At 35.5% G+C, this 12,353-nt stretch overlaps 1 protein-coding gene across 3 annotated transcripts in view; it reads left to right on the forward strand.

The window, feature by feature from the left end:
* The window catches only part of BANK1 (B cell scaffold protein with ankyrin repeats 1), a 306,556-nt gene that overhangs the window by 28,368 nt on the left and 265,835 nt on the right, over nt 1–12,353 (forward strand). For all 3 annotated transcript variants that reach the window (XM_059376571.1, XM_059376554.1, XM_059376562.1), the window contains exon 2: nt 3,390–3,788. In XM_059376571.1, the coding sequence (XP_059232554.1) occupies nt 3,390–3,788 (399 nt within the window). The remainder of the gene's footprint in view (nt 1–3,389; nt 3,789–12,353) is intronic.

Genomic DNA, 12,353 nt, shown 5'->3' on the forward strand with positions numbered 1-12,353 from the left:
AAATTTAAAAATTTTAAAAAATGAGATCATATTCTACAAGCTATTTTTCAAATAAAATAATATAAAGTAGGGGCGCCTGGGTGGCTCAGTGGGTTAAGCCGCTGCCCTCGGCTCAGGTCATGATCTCAGGGTCCTGGGATAGACTCCTGCATCCGGCTCTCTGCTCAGCAGGGACCCTGATTCCTCCTCTCTCTCTGCCTGCCTCTCTGCCTACTTGTGATCTCTCTCTGTCAAATAAATAAATAAAATCTTTAAAAATAATAATAATAATATAAAGTAAATTTGAAGGACGTTAATTTTCAGATAAAAATCTTTACTTAGAATACTCTAAATTATTATTGTTTAGGGAAAATGATAAAAAATAGTGAGAGGATGGAATTATTTTTTAAATTCATAAATCAAATTTAGGAAGTATTAAATGACTAAATTCTATCAAGGATGAGGTTAATATTTTATACTATTTTTTCCAAAAATGCTCAGCTTTCCCATCCCATGAGTACGTTTGATCAAGATTTTTAATATCTGATTTTGTAGTGCAATCATAATCCCCTCAACATTTTATCTTTGTTCTGTATGTACTTATATGAAACCTACTGTGCTTTCTTTTTTCAAATTTTTTACATTTTCATTTTATTTACTCTGGTTCTTCTATTTGTAGCCTGTATTTTTCTTTTTTATTTACATTTTGAGTATGGTTACACTTGCATATTGAATTATGGTAAACATCTATAATGAAAACCAGCAATCCTCTGCTCTCGCCGTCACCAAACACAATTTGATTCTCCATAGAACCTCAAGAACCATAGCTCTTTCAGATTTTTCCTTTTTATTGTTCTGTTTCTAAAAGATACATCTATCCTACAACTTCTTGATTTACTAATTCTAACTAGTATCTGTTGGTTTCCTGTAATGCTCTTGGGCTCTCCCTCCTCAAATGCTCCATTCACCTGTTTTAAGTCCCTACTGGTCTGTAGACCAGGCTTCTTGCATAGCTGTCATCTTGGAACCTTCTTCTTTCTTTTGGTACTTTACTTTTTTATTGCAGAATAATTTACACACACAATCTAAGAAATACAGATAAATTAACTTTACACATAAAGTTTATACACACACACGCACATACATACACTTTGTGTGACAACCATTCAGACCAAGATGAGAACATCTCCAGAATCCTGGCAGGTTCTCCCATGCCTGCTTTCATTCATTAATCCTATGACCAGATATCCTATCTGTATCACCATGAATGTTTTTTTGTTTGTTTCTTTTTGAACTTCATATAAATACAATCATTGCAGAATACACCCTTTTTCTTCTTTCACTCTATCTTTTGTCTTTGGATTTATCCATGTTGCATGTAGCAGTGGTTCATTTTTATGGATGAACAATATTCTATAATATGAATATAATATTATTTTTATAAGAACTTTCTTAAAATTCATTCTAACCTGGGCTTGAAATTTCTCTGAAGAAATCTTTGACCAACTTCATATTTTTCTCCTCCTGGGTGAGTCGCTTTTCCTTCCTGAACTACATGAAGACATTTTATTTATAGTAATCATTAAACCAAAGGCAATTTCATCAAGATAGACTTTCCCTTAATAATTTTTCTTAGAACTTGATCATGCCCCACTGATATATGGAACTGGTTCATTTTTCTTTTATATTTTAAAGATTTTTAAAATTATATTTTAAAATATGTTAGTGTGTTTTGTTCTTTTCTACTGCAGCCTTTAAAGTGTCTTTATACAAAGTCTTTTCCTTTTTAGTCTCTTATGCAGATATATTTGTACCAATTGCTATACCTTGTTCTCTTTTTCTGCATTTACTATGAAAATATCAAGCTTTTCTTTTAGTCCAGAAATTAAAATATTATCTATGTTTATCCTAGTTATTGCTTTTTCTAATTTATGTATCTCTGGGTAATGGTACTGTTTTGGTTCAATTTGTCTCCTTATCTCATACACTTTTAAATGCTACTTTTTTAAAAAAGTTAAATCAACTTGTGTTTGAACTCTGATTTTATTTAATCTCTAGCCTTTTTACACTATAGATAACTTCTATGGAGTTTTTTACTTCCCTGCTTATGATTTCTACTAGTCTTCGCATGCTGTGTTACTTTAATTATTTTTATGATCCTATTATTACTGTTAATATTATTTGTGTATTCCCTTCCTGAAACTACAAATTTGTATTATTTATCTTTTCATTTTGCTTGTGTTTCTCTTAGCTCTGTTAAAGCATCTGTTTGCTTAAGATAGTGTGGACAAATTATTCTTTAAATTCCCGTCCCTCTCTTTTTTGCTACTTTTTATTTTTCCCTTCAAGCTACAGTTTGGGTGACAAAAATCTATATTCCAATCAGTTTTTAATGACCAGAAAGAAAAGGGGAGGAGAAGCAAAGTGTCCCGGGTTGGTGGTCCTGAGTGGTAGTCTCTAATGAGACCTGTTAAATATTGTCTGTAAGGCCCCTGCCCTCTGCCCAAGGATGCACTTGGGTTCCTGTGGGATTTGCTGGGCTTCCCTGACTCATCCGTGAGCCCTGGCCTGTGGAGAGTCCTGACAGCCTTTCTTACTGCTGCAGACACTCCCTGGTCAGTTTCCAAATGGAGAAGAGATTCATAAGCACCGTGGTGGTTTTGGTGGTGACTCAATTTTCTTTATCAGAATTGGTTATAGGTTCAGAGAGAGGTTTCAGATTAGTGTTGTTCCATCAGAACCTTCTAATTATTTTATCAGCATAAAATTTAGTTTATGACATGAGGTAGTACCCCCTTTATTTCATTTCTGCTATTGAATTTCTTTCTTTCCTTTTATTTTTAATTTTTTTTAACAATTTTTGTTTTGTTAGAATTCTGAGCACCTGTCTTTAGGCAGTCATCTTTACCTGGAAAAAAAGACTCGTGAAAATTCTCTCATACCTTCACAGAACAATCTGATTCCTTAGCTAGGGCTTATTTATTTTTTACTTTTACCTTCATTTAGTAGAAGAAGAAACAGTAGCTCAAAGGAGTTAAATACTGTGAATCTGGATAAATTTTGTGGTTACCGGCACAGCTATGTCTGAGCCTAGCTCCTATAATCCTGCAAAATATTCCTTTTATTCTGCCATGAAACCTCTCTCTTCTTTGGGTTGAGCATCCTAGTTCACTCTGGCACAATGAGTATAGTGTAGATTCGCACAAAGCATGAACTGTGTTGACCTTAAGGATTACTTTAATCCTGGATGATTTCATAATGGGGATAACATGAATTATATTATTGGTCTCTGGTATAATAAAAGTAATATATTCCCTAGAGAGTACATAAAAAAATTGATATTAATAATATAATATGTTGTTAATATTTCAAACATAAGAAAATTAATACACTGTTTTCTGTTTTTCCAGAAAATACAAGAGACATCATAATGATATATGAAGAAGATGCTGAGGAATGGGCTCTGTACTTGACAGAAGTTTTTTTACATGTTGTGAAAAGGGAAGCAGTCCTATTATATCGCTTGGAGAATTACTCTTTTTGGGATTTGGAATTGCTGAATTTAAACTCTTACAAATGTAAACTTCTGATATTATCAAATGGCCTGCTTAAAGACCTAACTCCAATGAAATGTCAGTTTCTGGAAAAGGTACTTTATTCACCAGAGAGTGTGGTTACTCTGCTGTGTGGGGTGACAAGTTCAGATCAGCTCTACAAACTATTAAATATCGCTGGAGGCAAATGGGAGATGTCTACTGAGCAGGAGCCCCAAGATTACATCGCTGTAATTGAGAGTATTATATTCGGAGGTAATGTTGCCAAATCTTCTTTATATTTTTTTATAATTAAGAAATCTAAATTGAACCAATGACTATCTGATACTAAGATAAAAAAGAAAAATGGAAGCCAACTTTATGTTGAATGTATGTTGCACTTTCTTCAAATGCATGAATGTTCTTAATTTTTAGCTATTTTCTTCGAATCAGGGCTTATCAGTTGTTTTAAAAATGGTTTATAAATATATTCCTTAGGGTAGCCCATGTGAGCTCATACTTGATAGAACAATTATGGTATGCTACACTATAGGGCAGTTTGGTTCTAGAAGTTAGTTTCTTTTTTTTTTTTTTTAAGATTTTATTTATTTATTTGACAGACAAAGATCACTAGTAGGCAGAGAGGCAGGCAGAGAGAGCAGGGGTGGGGAGCCGGAAGCAGGCTCCCTGCTGAGCAGAGAGCTCAATGTGGGGCTCAATCACAGGACCATGGGATCATGACCTGAGCAGAGGTTTTAACCCACTGAGCTACCCAGGTGCCCCTTAACTGGTAGTGCTTGAGTTACTATCTACCCTATTACTATTACCAGTCAGTAGCAGTCCAAGCTTTGAAGGTGTGCTTTAGAATTATAAAACTTCCATTGTGCTGACAATTATGTGATTTCTGTAACTATATTATGGAATACTGTTATTGTTTAATTAGTTTTAAATAAAAAATTTGTTTTAATCATATAGCCACATGTCAAAGAGCAGAACACAGGGTTCCCCTCGGATAATTAATTACAGTTCCATGTAATAATCAAATCTCGGAAGGTCTCTAATGTTAAAGTTTCTCCCTTCCCCTGTTCTTTTCTGCTTCTGCCTGAGTGCAGAGGTGGTGCCATGTCAGCTGCATTCCTGGTTTTCTCAACCTCTGTTTAAACCTTTTATTCCTAGGATTCTAACTATGGCTCCCTTTCCTACAGGGAAGAGGTGGGGTTTTTAATTTCTACTGGCCGTATCAAATATGAAGCGTTGCCTCCTTTTCTTGGGGCATATTTCTGGGTCTTTGGAGTTGCCTTCATTCACTGGGATGTATCACCTGTGGCTCCTTAACGAGACGACTGTGTCCTCTTTTGAAGCTCCTACTTGTGGTGGTCCACCCACTATGCTTTCTTACTGTCGATATCTGTGGCTCTCTCCAGTTTCACTTTTGAAAGAAATCACTCCGAGATTTCCCCCACCTAATCTTTTCTTTCAATTGGCCCACATCTGTCTGTAAAAACATGTGTTTGTCTTTTCCAGTCAGACTGCTGGGCATGCATGCCATTTTCTGTATAGCCAACACCATCTAACCCTTCGAGCAGCAATACAGCCACAGCCTCTTGCCTTGAGTCGCTTCCAAACATGGGTCTAGCACCAACCTTGTTCTGTAAAACCAGAGAACATCTGTCAATCCCCAGTGCTTTGCTGGAGGCCCAGGTCACTCACTGTGCTTGAAGATGTTGAGTGTCTGCCTTCGGCTCAGGTTATGATCCCAGGGTCCTGGGATCAGGCGCCACATCAGGCCCCATATCAGCAGACTCCCAGCTCTGCAGGATGCCTGTTGTCCCTCTCCCACTCTCCCTGCTTATGTTCCCTCTCTCACTATGTCTTTGTCAAATAAATAAATAAATAAAATCCTTAAAAAAATAGAATATCCTCTTTCTATTTTCTAGTATTCCAGCTTCTTCAAATCCAATACTTTCTAAGCCTCGTTTTAATTATCTATGGTTGCACACCAAGTTACTCTAAAATTTAGCAACTTAAAACAGCAAATGATGGTTATATCACAGTTTATGCAATTAAGGAACTTAGGTGCTGCTTAGCTGGGAGCTTATGGATCAGGGTATCTTGTGAGATTGCCGTCAGTCTGTCCAAAGCTACAGTCATGTGAAGGCTCCACTGGTCACTGGGGGAAGATTTACTTCTAACAGGAGCATATACTTTATTGGCAAGTTTGTTATTTTTTTAATCATCTCATTGGATGAAAGTCATCTCTCATGGATTCCTGAGGAAGGGACCTTGGGAATCATATTTCTGAAATTTTGCATTTTCAAAATTCTTGCATGTTTGTTTCTCGGAGTATAGTTGGGCTGAGAACCATTTGGCTCTTCTTTCTTCTAGCATTGTAGAATTTAGGGAATTCTTAATTACATGACTGAATAAATGATTCTTAATTTATATTTGAAGTCTAGTGATTTTCACTAGAATTTTATTCTAGTGCTGACTGTTCTGAAGTATTTTGCCCACACAGACATGGTGATTTTTGTCTTTCTTTCTTTTTTTTTTTTTTTTTTCCTTTGGTCTTTCCCCAAGATAGAGATTGAAGTGTTCTTAACTTATATCTTTAAGTATTTCCACTATTTTATTGTTATTATTTGCACTATTTTATTATTATTTTCTTCTTCAATGATTCCTTTTATATGTGTATGGGATTTATTTTGTCTGTGATGTACTCTATAATTTCTAATTCTTTTTCATTCATTCATTCATTCAAATTCTTTTGATTCATTCATTCATTCATTCAATATATATTTATTTAGTTTGCATCACTTCAATCCTTGCTACTTTCTTATGCTTTCAGTACCCTCTCTTCCCCTGTATTATTTCCAGTTTCTCCTTCATTTTTCTTGTGCTTTTATTTTTTTCCATTATGCCATTTGGTTGAGTACTGGAAGCTTACGGTTCATCTCTTGCTCTTGTGCTGCTAACCTTGCCTTGACACCTTGCATATTTGCATTACCTAGTTGCTTCAAAAAGGTGATTGCTATTCATTACATTTGAAAAGTTCATGATGAAATATTTGCTCACAATTTTCTGCTTCATTAATACTAACGTGTTTTTAGTGTGTCTTCCCCCGTATGCCATTGGTTTGCTGCTCCTCTCTTCCCCCACCCTTTTCTCCCGCTCTTGTAACATCTTTATATAGACCCAGTGCTGGTCCAGTTTTTCTTTTCTATCACAGAGCTGAGTGAGTTTTTCTTAGTCTAGCCAGAGGAGATAGGCAATGTGGGTTTTGTTGTTTGTTTTGTTCTGTTCCTCTCACATACAATGAAAGACTTTACTTCTCTGTTTCCACAGGTATAGACTACTTTCTGTAAATTTGTCTTTTCTGTATATTTCTTCATTTAGCCTCACTTTCTCTGCTTTCTGAAACCATCCACAGATGCTTCCACCTGAAACTGCTGCATTTTATGTCTACAAACATAGAAAGGCATGGCTCCTGGCCTTAAGGTAGGTAGGTTTGTTAGCTCTTTTTTGAAATCTGCAGCTTCTGGATTATTTCTTCAAGGTTTCTTTTCTCTTTTTCCTCCTGCACACCCTTTTGCTCAGCCATCACTGATTTTGGAGCCATTCCATTGATCTGTGGGTCTAGGATTGCTCTGTTTCCTATTTTCAATACATAGGGCATTTGCATAGTTGTCTTTCATTCTCTGTGTGTTGGAATGATTTCCAGGAATAAAACGGGAAATACTGACTCTGCGCTACAATTTTCAAATTGTCAGTCCTCAAGTTTCTTACAGTCTCTGGGTTTTTTAGTCCTCCTCATGACATTATAGGCTTTGGGGGTTTTTTTGTTGTTGTTGTTGAAAAGGAAAAATGTTACAGTTGGAAATTATGGAAAAAATTACAATGATGTACATAAAGTGCAAGCAATTTTATGCTAATTTTCTCCCTGAGACAGAGGAGCACTAAAAATTGGTGGCAATATTTCAAGTGAGTGATTGTCCACACCCATCATTTCTATTTTCTTGAAGAGCTTGAGTTTTTTTTTGACCACTTAAATTATGATATCACTGGTAGGTAAAAATATTGAATATCTTTTTGCTGTTTTATTTGTTTTATGATAAGTACCTTTGGGTATCTATGTCAGTGGTGCCCCTACTGTATCTTCAGATTATAGTCTATTGATGTTTAGTAGGAGAAAAGCTTACACTTTTTGGACAACACAGGACTGACTTTTGAAGACACTTTAACTCTCATCTTCCCACATTCAAGTTTTAGAATCTGATTTCTTTTTTTTTTTTTTTTTTTAAAGATTTTATTTATTTATTTGACAGAGAGAGATCACAAGTAGGCAGAGAGGCAGGCAGAGAGAGAGAGAGGAGGAAGCAGGCTCCCTGCTGAGCAGAGAGCCCGATGCGGGACTCAATCCCAGGACCCTGAGATCATGACCTGAGCCGAAGGCAGCGGCTTAACCCACTGAGCCACCCAGACGCCCCTAGAATCTGATTTCTTAAAGTAACTTAGATGCACCTGCCCAGTGGAAAATATAATGAAGTTGTGCGGGAAAATACATTCCAAGGTGATACATTTATCTGAACTACAAGCATGCAACCAGAATGTAGATCTATGAACAATTTGCAAACCATGCATAGAAGAACTTTTATGTGTAGGTTGTGTCCCTTGACAAAATTGATGCTGAATGCTGTAATTTATGGAACAATAAATGTTTTAATAAAAGTTTAAATGATCTGTTAAAATATTTTGTTTCATACTGCTATGGGTGTTGAATACATAAAGTCTGGCTTTTAAAAAATAGGCGAAATAGGATGAAAAGCATGGAATTCGATTTTTATTGCCTCCTTTCTTACCTCCTCCTTATCCCACAGAGAAATTATGCAAAGAAAAAGGAAACTTATTATTCAGAAACATGATAAAGAGAATAATAAAAATGCCAGAAAGTCATGGAAATAATTAAATGTTCTAATACAGTCACGTAAGAAGGAAAAACCAAAGGAGATTTTTATAAAAGTTAATGAAAAAGAAAGATATTTTATAATTAATCAAGGCTCCAGAGAATTTTTTAATATAAAAAAAGATGAAGAAAAGTATGTTCATGGTTAATCTGAGTATTTTATTTCCTTTTAAGGAATTAAGGAAGTTAAATTTCCTGTCTTCTTAATTCCCGAATTGAAAGTAATACAAAACCATCTGTGTTTTCCACATTTCTGTGTGTGGTACAACCACTTTGACCATGTTTCTTCCTTTTTTGGTCTTCTATTTCTTTTTTTATTTTTGGAGCTTTACCTCATTTTTTTCCATCTAGTCTTTCTACATATGTAGGTTTCAATATAGCATTGTTTATATAGAATATAAATGATCTACTGTCAGACTTACATAAAATAAACTAACATTTTTGTGTTACCATTGTATACGTTATTGTTTATAAATCTTACCTCTAAAAGATGAGTCGTTTCTGTGATCATGGCACATTTATTGGTCTCTTTCCTCCCTGTTCTTTGTTTTATATTAGGACATCTTTTGCCTTTGGACTCTTACAAGCACAGTGTTTGTTCTAACAGTTGGGTCAGTGCTCTCCAACCTTTATTTTATCGTGTTTTCATATGTATGTCAAGATATAATATTCATGTTTCCTATTCATTTCCTTACCGAGGGTGAGATGGAAAAAGAAAGAAGCCTCAGTTCTTTTCATTGCCACAGTAAAGAATTACAGGACAATGCAACAAAAGTAAAACCAAGCAAAGTTTTATTAAAGTGCACTTCAAGGGGGAAGTGGGCTGGTCAGGAGAGACAAGGGCTGAGAAACTCCGGGATGTGGGCTTACACTAATTTTTCTCTTTCGAAGAGGTCCTTAGATCACAACATTTGAGAGACAGGCCTGGATTATATAATAATTAGCCAGCTACCCATGTCCTTTCCCAAGAGGTATTCAAAATGCCTGCCTTGGGGTAAGAAACCACAACATTATTTCTGTTCTAGAGATAGGTCAAATAAGGACAAGGGGCTGCTTGTAGCAAGCACCACAAACTTAACTCTTCCTTGGATGGGATACTGTAATGGCAAACTGACCGCTAGTTGGATGCAGGGGGGAGATGTCTGGGCAGTCGTCAGTTGGGGCTTGCCATCACCACGTGTAAGGCCCATCCTCCTATTGTTCCTGCCTAGCTTCCTTGCCTAATAATTTTATATTTCAGTATTTCATATTTATCTGACTTTCTTCATTGTCAAATGGTAGATGTCATGGCGGTGGGAAAGCTGCTCTTTCACAAAGAACTTTAACATTTTAATTTTGTCACCATATTACCAAACCAAGGACTCTGATTTCTTAGCTTCATTAAACTTAAAGAAGCAACCTAAAATTAAGAATAGCAGTGTTAGGAGAGCCTGGGTGACTCAGTTGCTTAAGCATCCAACTCTTGATTTCCGCTCAGGTCATGATATCCAGATCTTGAGATCAAGCCTGGGGTCAGGCTCTGTGCTCAGCACAGAGTCTGCTTGAGATTCTCTCCCTCTGCCCTTCCCCCTACTTGCACTCACTCCCTAAATAATAAATAAATAAACAAATAATTAAATAAATAAAATTTTAATAACAAGAATAACAATGTTAATCATGGAGTTACTAGAAAAACAAAACAACAACAACACAACAGAAACAAACTATCCGGAAGCATTTGCTCTTCTTTCTTCCCATTTGAGTCATATTTGCAAGAGCTCTCATTTGCTCTGCTCAGTGAAGTCAGATGGCCTTTGAAATAAAGTCCATCCTTTCTGCATGGGCTTTCAGCTCCCCGAGGGTATGGTTCTAGCATAGAGGGTCAGGCCATCTCTGTTGTTACCCTTAGTGTAGGCACAGACTGTACAGTAGGGCAATTACACCACCTCCCATTGAATAAACAGAATTTAACATTCCTGCCTCTGTACCATTGTTCTTACACTGCCTTCTTTACCCAGAATACCCTTCCCCATATTTTCAGATGAAATCCCAGCCATTCTTCAAGGTCAGCTGTAAAAAGCTGCTTGATCAATGAATTCATCTCAGATCATTTCTCCTTTTTCCCTAATGCTATTAAAAATTTTATTGTTTACCGAGGATTCTCAGTTCTTTATAATTATTTTTGACAATTTCTTTTCTTCTCCCTATTTCAATTTTAAGAATGTAATGCTGGTAAGTTTCTTTTTAAAATATTTCAGCATTCTAAACCTCCAAAAAGCAATGGAAGAGTACAAATTGTGCTTTTTAAGTGCAGGTTTATGAATGTTTATTGGTGCAGTTGGGCTTTTCTTTTGATAATTATGAAAAGGTTTACTGAAGTATCCTTGCCAAGAATACGTAACTGAATCTAATCCTGATGAAAATATCAGACAAATCCAAACTAAAAGAGAGTCCACAAAAGAATTTTTTGTACTCTTCAAAAATGCTAAGGTCAAGAAACTAAAAGAAAGGATGAACTATTTTTACAGATTAAAGGAATCCAAAATTATATGAAAGATGTATACAATGATAATCTTGAACTGGATGTTGGACTAGGAAATGTGGGGCAATCGATGAAATGTGATTATCAACTGTGTATTAGTGTTGTATGATATTCTCTTCTCAAATTTCGGAATTGTTTTGGTTATGTAAGAAGAGTATCCCATTTTTGAGGAAGTATGTATTGAAGTGTTTAGAGGTAATATAGCAGGATGTCAATTGGCATATATATAAACACACACATGTATAGATAGACAAATGCATCTATTTACCCAGTCATATGTTTAGACGTATGTCTCTGAGTGTATTATATGTATGATAATTGGCTAAATATCCTGAGTTATCTACTTTCCAAATGAGCAAAGTAAGCTCATTCTTGTGCTAGGGGTTAATAGTTGTGCAGCTTTGAGAAAGGATGCTTTTCTGAGGACATAGTTGAGTGCATGCACTGTGAAGTTCGACCTAGTTACCCTGTGATTGGCATCCATGGAGCCTCTAAATGTTTATTTCATATGTAATGATACAGCATTCTCCTGCCATTCTTACTGTGGGGAAGGGGGGAATCATCTGGCATGAGGCATGAGAAGTCAATCTTTTTTTCTAATAATATATAGCCCTTATGTCAAGTTCCGTATCTATGTCTTGTACTCTGGTTTGTTGTATATTGTGTTTTCCTTTTAGAAAAACTAACTGGTTCAAACACATTAGATGATGATTAGGAATCTTCAACTTACAATGAGTTTATCCTCAAAATTTCCTATATAAGCTGAATGTTTGAAAGATAAATTTATTTTGGTCATTAAACAAATTTTAAATAAATATATTTCATACAGAAACCCTACTAGTTGCCTCAGAATAATAGGGGTAGTAGAGAGCTGACTTAAGTAATAATACTTTTCACCTGATATTATTATGCTGATTGAATTATTTTTACATATGAAGAGCTTTAAATAGTTTCTGCAAAAAAATCAGTGCTCAATAAATATAAGTTGGTTTTATTACTTTTCTTTCTATACATAAAATGAGAGAAAGGAAGGGAGAAAGAGTGGGAGAGGATAGACAGACAATTGTTTTTTTTTTTCTCACTAGCTGACTGTGGTAAATATGGAGAGTAGTATATACATGTTAAAAACAAGTATAAATTCTATTTTCTAGTGGTTCTAGTTGTTCATTTTCATAATTTGATGGGTTTGGGCTTTCTCTAATAAGATGAATGAAATAGAGCCACTCCTAGTTTATTAAATGTTTGTAATTTTCAAAGTTTAAGATTTTTTTAAGAGTAAAAGGGAACTTGGGGCGCCTGTGTGACTAGGTTGGTTAAGTGTCTGACTCTTGATTTTGCCTCAGGTCATGATCTCAGAGTT

Source organism: Mustela nigripes, chromosome 1 (genome assembly GCF_022355385.1).
Source record: "Mustela nigripes isolate SB6536 chromosome 1, MUSNIG.SB6536, whole genome shotgun sequence".
Taxonomy (NCBI): domain Eukaryota; kingdom Metazoa; phylum Chordata; class Mammalia; order Carnivora; family Mustelidae; genus Mustela; species Mustela nigripes.